This window comes from Lepisma saccharinum, chromosome 16, assembly GCF_977018435.1.
Source record: "Lepisma saccharinum chromosome 16, izLepSacc3.1, whole genome shotgun sequence".
NCBI classification, from domain to species: domain Eukaryota; kingdom Metazoa; phylum Arthropoda; class Insecta; order Zygentoma; family Lepismatidae; genus Lepisma; species Lepisma saccharinum.
The window spans coordinates 11,383,661-11,402,866 of record NC_139244.1 but is presented as its reverse complement, the minus strand read 5'-3'; the positions used below and the strand labels follow the sequence as shown (position 1 = coordinate 11,402,866).

General features: G+C 38.4%; 1 protein-coding gene across 1 annotated transcript; it reads left to right on the top strand.

The window, feature by feature from the left end:
• Nucleotides 1-474: 474 nt before the first annotated feature.
• Nucleotides 475-17,806, top strand: LOC145999909 (uncharacterized). The gene is made up of 4 exons (XM_083137186.1): nt 475-650; nt 2,619-2,994; nt 11,453-11,583; nt 17,656-17,806. The coding sequence occupies exons 1-3, from the start codon at nt 486-488 to the stop codon at nt 11,545-11,547; spliced, it is 636 nt and encodes a 211-aa protein (XP_082993312.1). The 5' UTR covers nt 475-485; the 3' UTR covers nt 11,548-11,583; nt 17,656-17,806.
• Nucleotides 17,807-19,206: the final 1,400 nt, after the last annotated feature.

The window sequence follows — 19,206 nt, the reverse complement described above, 5'->3', positions numbered from 1 at the left end:
ATTACTCTAAGGTAATATCTACTCAATTTACGTGGATTTTTAAAAATCCTAAGCAATATTCCCCAAATATTACTCAAAATTTTCTTCCTTTTAAATTTCATTAATCGTACTTTACTAAGTGTAAGCTAAACACTGAAAACAGAGAAAAACGCGACAAAAATCAAAGAAAGTATCACGAAATATTAAAAAAATGGATGAAATGATATCATTCTGATAAAAATTGAAGGTCACTTATCACTTTCTAAAATAAAAACCCACTACACTGAATAAACAATTAAAAATGTGTCAGACGATCCAAGGTAAGGACATAAAAATTCTCAACAATTACTTGAAGTTTGGTCATCATTATCTGGGTTTGCAGTGGGCAAGTACTCATACTTGATAAGAGAGAATATCATTCGAGCGTTGGGAGATTCCGATTAGAAGCAAAGGATATAAATACAGATGGCACACTTCAGATTCCACATTGCGACGGTAGCGACACAATGGCCCGTTTCGGAATCCTCTGCGCATGCGCACTCTTGTTCGTCCACCATGTTGCCGGCCAAGGCTACATGACCTGTCCCCCACAGAGATCTTCAATGTGGAGGTACGGATATGACACTCCCATTAATTACTCCGACAAGCAAGTGAACTGTGGTGGTTTTGGGGTAAGTAGCTCGAAATGGTTATATTTTACGCAGAAATTGCGCACTGCACAGATATAATACATGTACAGTGGGATGCTCAAGTATTTCTCGGCAAATTGTCCACGATTATTTTCATTCATTTTTCTCTTACCTTTTGCTTGGTTCTTGAGGACTGTACTTTGGTACAGAGGTTGCCAACAACTTGTTTAGAGCTTTTTTTCAATTCTTGACATAGGCGCCGCCAGAAATGTTTGTAGGGAGCGGAGGGGTCAGGTCCTTGATAAAACTTGAATATTAGAAATAATAATTATTATTGCTATCATAGTTATTATTATGCAATAATAAATATTTTAATCTAATAAACAAATTTAGTAGAAATTGATTATTATATCGGCGAAACTTTTCTACACAATTCACCAGATTAGTGAATATGCAGCACTACTGTTTTCCATTATTTTTTTTACATTTCATACTACTAATGCACTGAAATGCATAATTATTCCATTATTTGTTAACTTTTACACACCTCGATCTAAATTTAAAAGTTGGGGGGAATTTTTCTCCTAAAGTTCGCATTGAGGGATTTTTCACACAAAAACGTAATTTTGGGAATTTTGAATATTGTGGTGCCATGTTATTTTTTTTGTTGTTATTGGAACACAACATTGTGGTTTGTCTAATTTACAATAATTTTCTTTTGATCCAACACATTTTTAAAATTTGGTTATTCTGTTAGAATGCTAACTGAATTTTATTTATGTTATTAAGCATAAAAATAACAGGCTTTCTGCATTTATGTATACATTGTATACATGTATACATTTCCAGGGGCGGTAGACGGACCTATTCGCCCACGCTCTCGCCCCGTCCCCTATTATGATGCTTTCATTGCCAAAAGCTGATAAGCTGAATGCATAATATTCTATTTGAATTCCTTTTTCTATTCACAATTTTGTTCAATACTATTGACATGCACAGAGAACTAACTGTAAAAAGGAACCGTGATTGTCGTTACGTGAAGGAAGTAGCGGAGTTACAGTGACTCCAATAACTTTTACAGTGTCAAAAATTGAGATTATTGTCGCAACTCCTCTTTTTGTTGTGCATTTGAAGCTTGGGAGCGAGTCTCAACACTGACGTTATCTAAAAACAACACCAATCGCTAACCCTCTTGCTGACGTTATACATTATTGATAGGCTCCCTAGCTAGACGCAGTCAGCCGAGGCTATTCCAAAAGTAACCAGACTTTAAATGCTCTCGCATGGTGCTCCTCAATGCTTTGGTCAACCTCGGAGAAGGTGTGACGTCACATCCGCTTCAGGATCAACCCATACACTCTGTCTCGACAATTTTTTGGAGGAAGAGGAAATAAAACAAGTTCTCTGCTCTACAGATTTCAGAGACGGAGGCCGTGTCCGAAACGTACAAGACCGTACTTGAAGCGAGCATCCTCAGAGTATGCTCTTGCAGTGTGGTCTGGAAGTCGTGGACTTGAAATGAAAGTCTTTCGAATTGCACTTCGACTGCAGCGCCAAATACGACCAGTAGATAAAACTGAGGACTATTTGTTTTCCCCGCGTTTTAAACCACATGTTTTTTACCATAACAATCACATAGCATTTTCAAATGTTCTAATAAACATACATTTCCACATATTAGAACTTCAACCAACAACTTGCTGGCCTATAACGTATATTTAACCTGTGTTTCTGGCTTTCTGCCAGAATTGAAACAAATGAACAACGAGTGCAGAAATCATGTGACCAAGTCTGCAACGATCCGTAGTCCGAGTTGTGGTCTCGATTGCTTGTGTACTTGGCGCTTTCAAACCGCACTAGGTGACGTCACTTCCGTCAAGTTCATATTTCAAATCTGTACCTCGTACCTTTCGGATACAGCCATAGTGTTGCATATGTTCCACACTTTCTACATCAGTATTAAAAGAACACACGTTTGGATTTTATCGAACGTATCCCATTTTATTCCAGACCCAGTGGAATACAAACGATGGCAAGTGTGGGGTGTGTGGTGACGACTACAGCCTGCCACGCCCACGGCCCAATGAGAACGGAGGCACCTACGGAACGGGACAGATCACGAACCAGTACACAGTCGGCGAGACCATTGAGGTGACCATCAACATGACCGGCGCCCACATGGGCTACTACGAGTTCCGCCTCTGCCCGGTGAACAGCCCAGACGTCCTCGAGACCGAGGACTGTTTCAACGAGAACCTGCTGGAGCTCGGTGACGGCACCACGAGATACCAGTGTCCCGGGAGCCCCGGCGTGTACAACATCGAGGTCAAGCTACCTGAAGGACTCACGTGCACCCAGTGCGTCCTGCAGTGGTTCTGGAGGACAGGTGAGTTGTGTTTGCACCTTGGGTAAAGTATCCAGCAACATGTGGAAAATCACCTTCCTTGTACGTATGCGTGTAAGGGATTAGTAGAGAAAGGATTTCAAGGTACAAAATTATGCTCGGGAAAGGGAAGAAAGGTTCTAAAAATGTTTTCAAAAATGTGCGAAAAAAAGGTGCTGATAAAATGCCTTTATTCAATGCTCTCTTCTGCGCCTTTTGTACATAATGCGCGCGGACCGCATAGAGAACTGTGGTTCTGCTGAATAGGTTTTGTTGAAGATTGTGTTTTCTCTCGCGAGTTTTTCTACATTATCTTGGGAAATATTGGGGCTGCAATTATTATATTTTATATATATAAATATATATATATATATATATATATATATATATATATATATATTATAGCTCTCGTTCTGCTCTACAAAATGAGACTGTAGGATTTTATGTAGTTGCTCAAGAAGAGTTGATTGATTGAATTGTTGTTTTAAGTCCACGGTAGCAGTTCGTTATATCGGAGACACTTTTCTTCAAATTTACAGGAGAAACTACTTACGAAAATCAGTTTCTGTAGCATTGTCGAAGTTCTTAGAGGTATTTTCTTTCATCTTTCAATCTATTTCAGCCGGAAATCAATTCCCGTTGCTTCAATTTAAACGAAAATGTAACCACGCCGTTTTTTTAAACTATGTTTGCCTAATCTAACTGAACCTAACCTAACCTTCTGTGAATGGTCCGTGGGGCTATACGGGAATGGTTTTTGGGGCTATTCGTGGATGGTTATACGATCCCAAATTGTTTTTGGGGCTTTGCGTGAATGGTTTTTGGGGTTATCCGTGAATGTTTTGTGGGGCTTGTACCATGATGTGAGTTCCGTAACACTTCGAGAAATGGCTTGTTTTAGTGTAAAAAAATATTTCTAATTGTGTGAAAACCTTAATGGCACCTTCAAATATGTTCCGCAATACACAATTGGTAAGTACGAACCATACGAAACACAAAATATCCGATTTTAAAGTGTCTCCGATATAACGAACTGATACCAAGTCCACATTATGCACAGAAAGGCTAATCGGGACTGGACCTATAGTTTAAAGTGGGATCCGAACCACTATGTGCTTCCAACGGGTATCGAACCCGGGGCCCCTCTCAAGAAGAGTGAAAATCATTTATTTTTATTTCCAATATTTTTAACAAAACATGAAACAAAAGGAAGGAAAAAAATGCTGAAGCATCAAAGAAGGGTTAAAAAGGGGATAACTATGGATCGATATGAAAAAAGCTATATTTTTGGAAAGGTGCTAGACCTTAAAATCCATTCCCTAGTGATTAGTGCTCTGGCCTTATATATTATATACTACGTCCCCGGCTACACCCAGGGCTTGCTGGGTTTAAGTAACAGTCTTAATATCGCATAATTAACAATTTATTAACAGCAATAGCTTTACTAGCAACTAATGAACAACACACGTGACTCCATACGTCTAAAAGACACTTTCACGAAGATACTTAATTTACACAAACCTTACAGAGGCCAATCTTTTAATTAAATTCCAGCTCTGCTATTTTCAACAGATTATAAGCCATAAAATAGTCACAATATTATCACAAAAGGACTTGCAATAACGCAAACTTAAACTTACATTCATGTCCTCTTTCCTTTGTTTGATAACTTCTCCCCAAGGAAGAAAGAAAATCTCTAACTTTTCCCATCGTTACCAACTCGCTTAATTTTGCGAAGTTGGCAAACTCGCACAGAAAATTATCATATGACCAAACAGGCCCTCCTATACGACTGATAACACTAGAAATCTACTTTGACCATACAAGCCGTCAATGAACGAATAACATTTGGTTAAGTGAACATAAACAGAACTAATATTTATTTATTTATTCCTTGTTTTGGATGGCGAAGTTAAGGCACAAGCCTTTTCTTCCACTTAACCATCTCTATTTTACATTTTATAAATTGATTTTTAAAGCTAACTGCTTGTGAAATATATAAAAACCAAAAACCTTAAGATACCATATCATGAAATATATAAAAACTAAGAACATTAAGATACCAGAAAAAGAAAAAGAACACAAAAAATAAAACAAAAACAAGCAAAAAACCTAAAAAAATAAAAACAGAAAAATTCACACACACTAAGAAAGGTAAAAAAATACACGTAAAACATAAATACACACACAACAAACATACTCAAATTACAGAAAAAGTCCCTGGGTGTTGGTTCTACAGCTTACACGAAGGTTTAATTTTATTTCCCTGTTTTCAGTACTGGTAAGTTGACTCCAGAAGATGTTTTTCTAATTTTGAATTGAATTGGCCGAGTCTTTCGCTACGACAAAACTTGGGTCGTTGCAGTGTGTGTGTGTGTATACATACATATTCCGTACGCACACACACACACACACACACACATATATATATATATATATATATATATATATATATATATATATATATATATATATATAGACCCAGAGCAAATGCTCATTTAATGTAAATATCTGTATGATAAATGGAGCTAAAGTTGATACAGAAGAAAATGAATATATATGAGGAGAGAAAATTCGGTAGCTTCAGAAATGTACTATGTGTTCTTATTATGCAATTTCATTAATGTTTCCTTTTAGAGGTTAGCCAATACCAATATTTGCCGATACCGATACCATGACCGATTCCTATAGATACCGATACTTGTATAATTCCAGTATAAAATAACGAAGGCTAGTTACCGAGTCATACTAACTCGTTACATCACTAGACACGTATCTAGAAATATATAATTTGCGGAGCCAGTCCGAGCCAAGTGTCCCAGAAATATAATAATAAAAAAGTGTTTCTATATAATACGTTAATATAATTATAGATCGATTCGTAATAATATGTAAATTAATTAATTAGTACTTAATTTCCCCGATGGGTATGGAGTATCGTTGTATGCAACCACAGACTAAGAAACGGAGGAAAAACAACGTTAATTCTTATTTTGTTCTTTCTATCTTGACTAAAAAATATTGTTATTACATAAATAGTAAAAAGGCGCTATAAAATCAGAGATAAAACAGCAAATATTCATCTAGCTTACGTGTAGTTAAGACCGCTAAAATGTGTGTAAAAACAAATGTCATGGCAAGGAAATTAATGTCAAAGAAGTAAAAATATTGAATACATATTGAATAACAAAGAATAATGTTACGTCCATTTGATGAAAAGTAAATTTCCTGATAAATGTTTTATGTACATTATTGTAAGTAAATCTTTAGAGGGGCCTCCCCGATGGTGTAGTGGTAACGCCGTCGCCTTGTAATCAATAGATCCCGGGTTCGATACTCAGTGGAGGCAGATACTGGTTCGGGTTCCACTTTAAAATGTAGGTCCAGCCCCGATTAGCCTGTCTGTGCATAAAGTGGACTTGAAACAAAAAGTCAATCTTCCTTAGTACTGTCATTCAAAGCCGTATGTTCCGAATCTAATCTCGGTGAAAATAAATAATCCTCATTTGCCGATACTGGCAGCCACACAAAAGACTGACACAGAAGGGAAGAGGACATCCCCTTCCCGGTTGAACGTAGATAAAACAAAGCAAATTTCACAAGTGACCTTCATCCCTCTTATTCCAAGAACTCCGCAACTACCTGACCCGGCATTAGCGCGGCCGGTGGTTTAAAAACATTCACCACGAGCTTCAAGCAAGAATTGGCAATGAATGTTTATTGCCCACAGCGTTAACTAAGCAGTTACATGCCTTCATGGATACGTTTGGGTTCAGTTTTCTCTTACCCATGCCTTTGATATTGCCATCGGTTTCCAGGAGGGTGTGGTTTTATCCAGTGTTTCTATGTAAATGTATGGAACCTCCTGTGCTGCTCTTCTACATCCGTATCGGCTCAGCCCTAGTTTTCTTCTAGTTAATTTTTATATGTAATTATAATTATTATTTCCCTCAAAAGCCAGTATATTTCCAACAAAGACGTGTATTTACTGTTTACGCTTCAACCCAACAAAGGGCGACATCATCTCCCAACCAAAAGTTTAAATCACGTACTGATTATAACTATTATGCACAAAAAACTCGTACTTCACCTCACCTCTTGACGGTGTCCTCCTCATTCAAATGTAGACAGTCTTGAACATGTAAGTAAGAAGAATAGTATAAACATTTGGATGTCTTAAAACACCAGAACCATCCCACATCATTATTGAGCCTAACAATGAAAAAACAGGAATTTGGCATTGAAAACTGCTTTATTGTTTTTCGAAGTATTCTCCTTTATGGTCAATACACTTTTGCATTCGTTCGAACCATTTGTCAAAGCAGTTTTTCCAATCTTCTTGAGACACCTCCATAATATGGTTTTTGAACGCATCAACGGCGTCTTCCGCCGACGAAAATCGTTGTCCACGCAATTTATTCTTGACATTCGGGAACAAGAAGAAGTCATTGGGTGCCAAATCAGGACTATACGGCGGATGACCCATCAATTCGATTTTTTGACTGTTCATAAAGTCGGTTGTTAGACGAGATGTGTGACAGCTGGCATTGTCTTGATGAAGAATGATCCGACGGCGTTTGTTTGTTTTCCGTATTTGACAGAAGACCTCTGGCAAACAAATTGTTGTGTACCATTCAGAGTTGACCGTTCTACGTTCCTCTAAAGGCACAGTTGCCACATGACCAGTTTTCCCGAAAAAACAGGCGACCATTTGTTTCGATGTGCTTCGAGCGCGAACAACTTTTGTTGGATTGGGTTCATCTTGAAACACCCATACAGTCGACTGCTGTTTACGTTCCGGCTCACATGCATATATCCATGATTCGTCACCTGTTACAATCTTATATACGTCTTTTGAAGCACCACGATTGTATTCATTGAGCATTTGTTTGCATCAATTGACGCGAGCGTCTTTTTGAGTTTTTGTCAAACTGTGTGGGATCCAACGAGAACATACCTTTCTCACAGCTAAATGATCATGTAATATTTTATATATGCTGGTGGAACTAATGCCTATGGTTGCCTCAATCTCACAGTATGTCACATGACGATCTTGCAGTATTAGGTTTTGCACAGCATCAATGTTTTCTTGAACAACAACTGATTTTGGACGACCTTCGCGAATCTCGTCGGTGAGCGAATGGCGGCCACGATTAAATTCGTTATACCAGCGTTTCACAGTGGAAAAGGATGGGGCTTCATCGCCAAATGTAGAAGTAAGTTGATCGATGCACTCTTGTATTGATAATCCACGTCGAAAATCGTAAAAAAATCATCGCACGAAAATGTTCACGAGTTAATTCCATTTTATGGTTGTCGCGCAATCTCCAAGGCAACATAAACAACACAAATGAAGCTATTGACAAAACATTTGAAGTACGTTATGGTCAATAATGCCAGACGATTCCGTGCAAACGTCAAATCGCGCCTAACTTCAATCAGTGTTACCAAGGCTCAAAATATAAATAGTGGCCCTCGTACATATTTCTCTCAAAGCAAACACGTTGAAGAGGACGTATAAATATTTTAGCGAAATTGATATTATTTCATGTTCTGTCTCCAGTCGACCTTGTCCATTAGACAAATTTGTTTATAATGGAGTTCACATTGTGTTTCTTTTTATCAACATTTGGCCCCATAATAATGAGGAAGAAACAGAAGAGTAGAGAAAAGAACAAGGAAAGGAAGAAAAATTGGAAGACAAAGAAATTGAGAAACAAAGAGGGAGGGAGAAAGAAGGAAGGAAGAAACAGAAGAGTAGAGAAATGAACAAGGAGAGGAAGAAAAATGGGAAGACAAAACATTGAGAAACAAAGAGGAGAGGGTGAAGGAGACAACGTAAGAGAGTGGTCAAAGGAGAAATTAAGAGATAAGAGGAGAAATAAAAGAATAAAGGGAAAATGAGAGGAGAAGTAAAAAACAAATTGGGTGTCTCATACCTTCTCTGATGCAATTCAGGGGGAACTAAAGTGTAAATCACCAACCCTGAGACCTTCTGTAAACATATAGTCTCACCGATTTGATTTATCACTCCGCGTCAGCTGATTCATGACCGCCGACTACCGCAATCATCTGCTGTTACACTCATAGAACTCGCCATCTTGAAAGTGGCACTACTTCCTTGCTGTTCACATGATTATTTTTAGAAAATAACCAATGTTATAAAATATCATTATGTACACAAAACGCTGAGCTCATTGAAAGTTACAATGCATATTCCTACAAAATGTTCACACTTATCTTGCCTTGCCATGTCACCAAGTTATTTTACGAAGTGCACTATATTTGGCGGAACAAAAATCGTTATTAGGATGCTTGTAAAAGTTTCCAACCGCAATAAATTTTCGAACATTCTTTGACTTGTTTTGATCATCATCATTAATATATTTATTGGACTTATAGCATTGCATATGGCTGTTTATGTCCATTATATATTTTATTTACATAAGATACAATTTACATAAAATCTACAAATAAATTCCAAATACACTCCTATCTATATCAAACCTTAGAAATATACATTACCATGTTATATCATTTTGTCTAAAAAAATGCAAGTAAAATATATTCAATTCGCATGCAAGAAAGAAGCCAAATTTATGGGAAATGATTACTGGTTCAAAGAGTTAACCATAAAGATGAAGCAATAAGTACAAGAGAAAGAACATTGGGCTTAAAGTGAGACGTCATTTGCGGCATCGTATCCCATACTACAAATTGGCCGTTGTTTTACCTTACGTAATGAATCCTGTAACAACGCTGGATTTTCGTGTGGATTATTTTACTTCTATGAGTTTGCAATGCTTTCTGCATGCACGTGGTTTTGTTTACAGAAGGTCTCAGGATTGGTGATTTGAACTTTAGAATACACAAGTTATTGAAATCTATCTAATATATAAAAATGGATATATGTGTGTGTGTGTGTGTATGTGTGTTTGTTCCGCCATAACTCTCGAACGCCTGGAGCGATTTCAACCAAACTTGGTACGCCTATCACTTGTAATCTCGAAAGAAATACTGTGGGGGTAAGACACCACCGGCACCCGTAGGGGTGGGAGTAGGAGGGGGTGACATGTAAAAATAATCGAAAACTACCGATAATAGTGTGGAATAAATAGATTTCGGGGTCGTTAAGATGAATAGTGACACTCCGAATGCCGTTCAACTCCACGTTCATCACCTATCGGGATGGGGGGAGGTGAGAGGGGGGTGAAATGTAAAATGTCAAAAATGACCTAGATTAGTGTCGAATCCAGAGTTCTCTTTGTCTCTAAGCTAATTGGTGACATTCACGATGACCAAACTTGGTAAACATATGACTTACAATCTGGAAAGAAATACTGTAGGGATAAAACACCCCTGGCACCCCTGGGGGTGGGGGTGAGGGGTGGGAAGGGGGCGACGTAAAGATAATCGAAACCGACCGATATTTGTGTGGAATCCATAGTTGTCGGGGTCGCTAAGATGAATAGTGACACTCCCAATGCCGCTCAACTCCAACACACCCCTGGCACCCCTAGAGGGGGTGGGGAAGTGGGTGACATGGAAACATAATCGAAAACGATCGACATTAATGTGGAATTCATAGTTGTCGGGGTCGCTAAGATGAATAGTGACACTTCCAATGCCGTTCAACTCCAAGACACCCTGGGGTGCGCGGTTGGAAGGGGGTTACATGTAAAACGACCGATATTAGTGTGGAGTCCATAGTTTTCGGGGTCGCTAATGTGAATAATGACACTCCCAATCCCATTCAACTCCAAGACAACCCTGGCACCCCTAGGGTAGGGGTAGGGGTGTAAAACGACCGATATTAGTGCGAAATCCATAGTTTTCGGGGCAGCTGAGATGAATAGTGACACTCCCAATGCCGTTCAACTCAAAGTTAATTTTACACTATAATTAGAATTCATTCAAGCAATCAGCTTGTTAATAAATAAATACAGTGTGTATCATAATAGACTAGACAACTTTAAGAAGTTTTCCGACTAAACTATATGAAATAATAGCAATGATATCAGTAGCCTTTGAAGGTTTTATGTATGTCCACAAATGGCTGGCTACAAATGTTCAATGTGGCTTCCATCAGTTATGCGAAACACATCCGATAGAAATTCTAATTCTTGCCTTACTTTTCTCAAGAACTCCTCGTCCACCCAAGCAAGAGCGTTTCTTATTCTCTCCTTTAGCTGTTGCAGGGCATAGGTTGCACGTAGACTGTGTCTTTCACGACTTGAAAAAGTCGCCATTTTCTTTAACGCTACACCAGCGCCACAATGACCGTGTGTACAAAAGTCTTGCGCATGAAAACAAAATGGCGATTTTACAACAAACCTCATTGTTGTGTTTCAGGATTTTTTTAAAAAAAAAACCTGATAAATTGTTTATTATGATACACGCTGCATGTAGTAATTAATTCTCATTTTTGTGGCATAAAAACTCAGGTTTCGCTTTGTCGTAGGTAACAACTGGGGAAACTGCGATGATGGAACATCTGCTCTAGGATGTGGGCCACAAGAAACTTGGGTGAACTGCGCCGACATCGCCATTGAATAAGGCAGGAGCCAACTACTGCAATAGCAAAATGTGACGGTAAGTTTTCAGTGTGCAATAACACTTTTCCAAACCATGTATTAAGATAAACCTAAACCAGGGGGTGCGCGTGTAGGTTCAGCAGAATTCCTGACTAAACTGTGTTCCAAGGATCTCTGGAGTAAGCGAACGAAAATAAGTCTCTCCTCAAGTAGTGACGCGAGACGGCTCCACCAATGATCACGTGAGAGGGAGCGGGGAAAACGACTGCAGTCACCAGTCTTCGTAGCAGCGTGTACTGCTTCGCTCCACCCACTCGCTTTCTCCCCTTCTCTGCCGTTGTGCGCAGTCTTGCTCCATAGATTCCCTGGGCAGGGTATAGGACTTGCATAAGCATGCTCGTTGAGAGTCGTACAGCTAACGTTACGTCCAAAACTCCTCGTAAACATTGCGCAGAAGTGGAGTGTTGCGTGGGACCACTTTCGCTCATTCGAGTCTCCCCACACTCGAGCGTTTACAATGCAATATCATTTTAATGTTACAATATGTTACATGGGTAAATTTCTTATATCCGGAAAACGGCTGAAATTTGCTAGTTCATTTAATTTCAATATTCGTACTTACGTATTCTGCATTGAGAAACATTGTTGAAGGCGGCATTTCGCTTATTTCACGGAAATAAGCTCTATTTGTGACATATCGAGTAAGTTTTCTTAGTATCATTTTGCCTTCGGTAACAAGCAAAATGGCGGTCACAGTTTCACTACCGTAGTCGGCATGCAGTGTTTCCATCCCACTCCATCCAAAATACCTACGTAGCCCCACAAACCATTGACGCATAGCCCCACGAACCATTTTCGGTAAGGTTAGGTTAGGTTTGGTCACGTTTAGGTTAGAATCGTTAAAAGTTGGTTTAGAAAAAAAATGCGTAGCCGCACACACCATTCTCGCATAGCCCCAAGAACCATTGACACACAGCCCCACAAACCATTTGCGGAAACGTACCTTCTTCAGTTACAAAGACACGTGATTGGACACTGACCGGCATTACGTCATCACACACAGGCAACATCCGGCTTGAAGGAAATGGATGCAATAGCTTTCGTGCATCGGTCACACATTTATATCGAAAAATAGATGATTTACCGGCAAAATTCAATGATCGATGCAAGAAAACACTTCCCCGATTTCCACAACTATAAACAAACTGCATTCGGTAAGTAATTTCTCCTGTAAATTTGAAAAAAATCCGTTTTCCGGATATAAGAAATTTACCCAACACAATAAATTTAGTTTTAAGAAGTATTTAGCTCTCAGTTGAGAACTACTTCTGCGCCTTTTAAGCGTCACGACAATCTAAGCAATTCTTAGAGTCAAATAATATGACAATAGTAGATTTCAACTAAATTGTATATCGTCTTTTAATGTTAGAGACAGTCTACTCTTACATACTAGCAAAATGGCAATTAAAGATAAAAAGAACCTTACCTGTGCTACTAAGTACAGTTAATCTAAACGCTTCCAATTTGATTTGTTGAAATTATATCAACTTGTGAAAGTTCAACAATTTTATTTGGACGAGTAGTCTCAATTCAATGCAAAGCATGACAATAACAGTTATCACCCAGCTTGGAAATTACAACAATAAAAGATTAACAACACGGTAATTAATTGCCCTTCTTACACGTGCATAATTTAATTAACACATTCAACGATTTCCATCTTATCGTCGGACAACAAATTGTACAAATATAGATTCAACTCTACGTACGTTCAGCAACTAACATTACTCTTCCATAGATCATATTGAATTTATATTATTATTATTATTATTAGTGGTTCTTGTAATATTACGAACAAGATGCTTCTTAAGTTAGAAGGAATGAAAGAAGTTAATAAGTGGAAGGCTCTTTTTGGTTTTTATTTTTTTTATTTACGTCTTCGTTATTTTGTCGAACCGCGACAAAAGTTTAATATTATCAGTTCATGACTATTCAGTTCGTTATAGTCATACAAAGGTTCTTATCTCGCTATCGATGCATTAATTGGTATGATGTTACAATACCGGATCCTTCTCCAATTTCGTCCATATTTCGCATACTGACTAATTTAGGGCTCCTAATCACGAATCTGCAGTTAGAATTTGGCGCTCTCGTGTGGAACTTTCAAAACAACGTGTAGAAGGTTGTGATTTTACAATACCAAAAACAGGCATAATTTCGTTAATAATGCTAATACTCACTAATTATGGAGTCCTGATTACGTATCTGCAGTTACGATTTGGTAGTCACGTGTAGAAATTGTAAGTTAACGTGTAGAAGTTGTAAAATAGCGTTGTGAATTACCACGGTGGTTGTCGATACATAAACAACGAAGAAGCCATGTTTTCTCATGTGAGCAAGTGATGTTCGCAACTAGTTACGTTGCGTTCAGAAGGTTGCTAAAGTGTTGTGCGATAAGCGAGATCCGTTATTCGTTACGTTGCGTTCAGTACACAAGAAGGTTGATAAAGTGTTCTGCGATAAGTGAGACCTTCAGTTCGTCAGTTGTTAATCTCCAATTTTCTTCATATTTGACATACTTGCTAATTGAGGCCTGCTAATCACGAATCTGAAGTTAAAATTTGTCGGAAACGTCTAGAAATTGCAAAATAATTGCGAACCATTGACGCTAGCCCCACGAACCATTGGCGCTAGCACCACGAACCATATAACCATATGAACAAACTATATTTCAATTTGATGCATTACCAGTAACTACAGGAGAAATTGTATATTAAATATTCTAGGAAAAGGTCCTGTTTTGAAATATTTTCTGTAGAAATCTACTACTATTGGAATTTCCCAATTTGTTTTGTAATTTTTGGGTTGTGTTTGGTAGATATTAGGATGAATACAGATACTATTACTAAATTTTGCTATAATTATATATTGTCTATGCTCCGTTAATAATTATCTCCACACTTCCAAACACTGCCATCTGTTTCTATACAGTAAACCCAATAATCCATTTGCTTCTGTGTAATAAACCATGATTCCCCCCCATCCAACCCTGTATATGGCCGCGGTGGCTCAGTCGGTAACGCCCACCCAGCGTCGAATAACATGGGTACCTGGGGGATGCTGATCACATCACCCCCACTCACGACCGGATCAAGAAAGTGTGGGGCGTTACCCCCACACCCCCTATACGCCTTCATGGCGTGGTGCTATGCACAGGGGAGCACTTTACATTTACCTTACCACGAACCATTGACGTGTGGTTAGGTTAGTTTCGGTTAGGTTAGGCAAACATAGTTAAATTTTGGGGTCGTAGTAATATCAGGAATATATATATTTCGCGCTTTAAGTATTCGAAGCGCAAAAGCTTGCGATAAATAATGAGCAATTGTGCATTGCCGGTTGCGATCACTGATCCCCTTATTTTGCAAGTTCCAGACGTGAGCGCCAAATTTTAACTTCAGATTCGTGATTAGGAGCTCTAAATTAGTGAGTATGCGAAATATGAACGAAATTGGAAAAGGGTCCGGTATTGTAAAATTGCTCCCGTTAATTATGTTCAACACAATTAATTATGAACTTGTTTTACGCACGCACGGTATCACTTAATTCATGAAAATAGCAACTGGGCTAATAGGGAATCACAAAATTTTAAATACATATTTTCTTACGAGAATTTTGCAAATTTACACAGTATATGTGGGCACTAACGATACTTATTATTGTATAGTCTAAATACACTATTAATCACTTCATGCAAGTACTGTCGTCTTACTGCATTTAGGTTAACAACGACACAGTTTATTGAAAGACGTAGGTATTTTTAACTACACAGTCTCGGAAGAGAATAAGGTCAAATACCTGTAAATTCGATAGCTTCTAACGCGTTAGATCCAACAGACAATCCTTCCTTGGTACCAATGCACAATATAGGTACAATCACGAAAATGGCGAGAGCTATACAAACTTGTGCATTACCGCACTATGCGTAAATGTCGATGTGTTCTTTTCCATTTTGCACAAAATTGCCCAATCGTGTAGTTCTCCGAGCTGCAGAATTGAAGACGTGCGAGGCACATGACGTATTACTCAAGTCATGTCTGGTCGGGTTGTGCCAAGAAAGCACTTCCGTGTCTACACTGCAGGAGGCCTTAGAAAGAGCGCTTCGCGGGCTAACAGCAGACGTCGATCGCACACTGTTGCCGATACTCTCGTGTCGTCTGCTCTTCAGCCGAACAAACAGGCCGAGGTAGCAACAGGCAGAGGTCACTCACCCTTCCAGAAGGGTGCAGCGAGCTAGCTGTGACAACCGGGCTCGCTCATTCGCAGACCTGATTGGTTCTCGCAGACACACCCGCATATTGTCGTCTGCTGCAAGCCCGCGAGGCGATCTTTTTAAGGCCTCATGGAGTATAGTTGCAAGCGAGTGTCGAAGGACGACTGCTGTTGCGGCATTTGCGGAAGCAGACCAGCGAGACTAAAAGTAGGGTGTGCGCGGAATTAATTAAACAAAAGAAGAAGAATAAACGCGCAAACATTCAGTGGCTGAGAGAAAGACGTAGTTGTGACGATATCTTGCGAATAACTTTTACCAAATTACTTATGTTATTTTATCTCGCAAGAATCCGTCACAAATAATCGTAGACACACACATGTAAAATACCCGTCTTGGCAGTTTCAGCCCACAATCATCTATTTCCATGCATCACTTTACTACATATTAATATGGAAATCATCACTATGTTCACTTAAGTTTCAATTTCACTGCGTATTTCACCTCACGATCCATATTTGAGACCACAGACAAATTAAGGTTATATGTATACTATTGGGCTTCGAGTGTATACCGCTTGTTTTGCCCGTTCGAGCGTTATTCGCTCGAGCGAAGAAGCTCTCAATTCCATACGCGAAGAAGCTCTCAATTCCGTCCGAACTATTTGATGTTTCAGCGAAATCCTTTTCCCGCACAGGGCTAACGAGCAAGATTCGGCCATTCTTGCCAGTACTGGTCACATCATTGCCTCAAGAACCGATTTGCTGATAAAATTATCATGTGGTGGAGACAATTACTGTGAAAGGCAAGGTTGATACTAGCCAGAATGCCTACTTCTCTGAAAAAAACAGAGATCAATACTAATTACAACATTTTATCTTATAATCAATGTTTATACATAACAGTGACGACACTAAAAGTACACAGGATGCGCAGATACATCACCAGTCAGCAAGACTGTCCGCTTTACTCCACGTACAGACACAGAAGTTGGAATTTAAACAAACTTTCACCAAAACTATGCATTTATAGAGTGGGATCCATGAGTATTACCAAGCAAATTGTCCATCACCAAGTTCACTCTCTTTTTTTTACGCAATGAGAGATTCAAGAATTCGAACATAACGATAAATAGTCTACTGGCAACCTCTGCATAAGTAAATATTCATTCCTTAAAAACGAACAGGATAGAAGAGAGAAATTAATGAAAGTATCCATGGACAATTTGCCGAGCAATGCTTGTGGATCCCACTCTACGTTACATTTAGTATGTAATAATATATATATATATAACAAAATATATTTGATTTATTTATTTCGTTATTTGGCTTTTCTGCTACTTTTGTCTATTCGCGAAGATGAAGTTGATTTATGATGTAACGAAATTGATCAAGGGACCACTCATAAGAACACCAATACCCAGGACGGGATTCGATCCCAAGACCTCTTGTGTCGTAGCGTTTCTGTTATGCCACTGCTGTGTGAAATATTCTTGCTTTGTTCGTTCACAAGTGAGACACGTGTTGTTTCGCTGTGAAAGCTCCCTAAGAGAAAAACGCTGGAAAATACGATCAGGGGGTCAAACGACAGAATACGAGCAAAATATGCCGAAAAAGAGGCCTATCTAGTTACTTGATCACAGCTGTTCTGTAGCATCACTTCAATTCAAGATGTCTGGTATGTACCCACGTGGTCAGTGCATATGAAAATATAGCTATGCATGACAAAAATGTACAAGTGCTAAGCGAATTTGGTTTCTTTAAACTCTAAAACTTGAATGGTTTATAAATATAACTAGTTTAAAGTTGATATTTAAAATAATTTGGAACTAATATATTTATCTGTGTTATTTTCTTTCAGACTTCTACCATCTTACAACTTTCGACTTCTACAACCTTGTCTACGAAGTGTGAAGACCAACCAGCTGTGGACAACACAATTTGGTTACAGATTATAGAAATGTCTTTATCTTTTTACTCTCACAAAGCTCTCTTCAAATTAAAACAATATTATCAACTTTAAAGTGTAACATTTATTAATGTTTCCTATCCAAAATACGATTCTGAAAGCATATAGAGGTACTCAACAGTTTCAAAAGATTTATTAGAATATGTTTGACTCATCATACTGTTTACTGAAGCAGCAGTTTTCGATCCTCTCGATGGCGGCGCTAGTATACAGACTGTCTGCTTCTTTTGTTTGCAGTTCAGATATTTTGTAGGAAATATTTATATGTGCTTTCATAGGATTTTTTCTTTGTTCGCCATGCAAAAAAAGTGGATATCATTATGAGAATTCCGGAAACATTCAGACTGGTAATTCATATATAATTTATATTCGCTGTGTGTTCTTAAATCCACCTTAAAAAAACCGAAAATGGTACAGAATTTCAGCTCAAATGTAAGCAAATCAAGATATTTTGGATGTGGCCCATCCAGGATGCAAGAGTTTAATCTACTCCATCTGCTACCTATCTACAAAATTTGGCAGGTATTTGGTGGACTAAATATGTGAAAGACCATTCCTGAAAAACTGATAAATTTGACTTGGAGCATTTTTATACTCAATGTATCCAAACTTGTCGTCCGTGAAAACCATTGCAATTTATAACCAGGCTTATTGAGATAAATTAACGATTTCTCACAGACTACATACATGTCATGTTTCGCAAGCAAGCCCAATAGCATGTTCCATAAATAAGTAATCTTTTACATATGCATTATCAATCTAAAGCATTTCACATGTAATGTAATGACTATCACAAACTGCACATAGTTGTTAACACTGTAATCCAGAAATTATGATTATAGCTTTACTGCTATTGCGATAAGTATGATTACTTGGAGTGTGGAATTCATTGACAAAGCAATGTCGATTAACTATGCAATTAACTAAAGTTTAGAAGCAAGAAGTCATTAAAACCTCTCTGATTCTTTGTCTAGAGTGGCATCACAAACAAATTACAACAGAACGCTACACCTATCGCTATCCAAGGTAACGATAGCTTTGAAGCCTAATTTGCATCATCCTATCATGAATTCTTCATAATCCACATGCAGTGCTTGCGTCCATGTCGATTACTGAGTGCACTGTTCTCCAATCAGCTCGTGAGTGATTTTGTGCAAGTCGAAAGTTCTGTTACTCCCACGTTAAATTGCTGTACTTCGGTCATTTGAGAGGCAAATTGTTCAAATCTTCTATATACCTAATCCTAACTGTAATACCTATCTTTGCATGCAATTGGTAAGTAATGGATGGGAATACGTGAGAAATAATTATCATGAAAAAAATACCCCTAGTTATCCTAAAGTTGCACCCTAAATTGGGCCCCTTGTGTTGTTGTGCAACACGCACAGAATGCGTTCTCGCCCACATTCTAATCATGGAATTCTGGTACAGGTTCCAATAGAA

Excerpts from the sequence above, each read along its gene's own strand:
- LOC145999909 (XM_083137186.1), top strand. The coding sequence starts at position 486 with ATGGCCCGTTTCGGAATCCTCTGCGCATGCGCACTCTTGTTCGTCCAC. Across the intron at positions 651-2,618 it reads TGAACTGTGGTGGTTTTGGG|ACCCAGTGGAATACAAACGA; the intron begins GTAAGTAGCTCG and ends ATTTTATTCCAG. Across the intron at positions 2,995-11,452 it reads GCAGTGGTTCTGGAGGACAG|GTAACAACTGGGGAAACTGC; the intron begins GTGAGTTGTGTT and ends GCTTTGTCGTAG.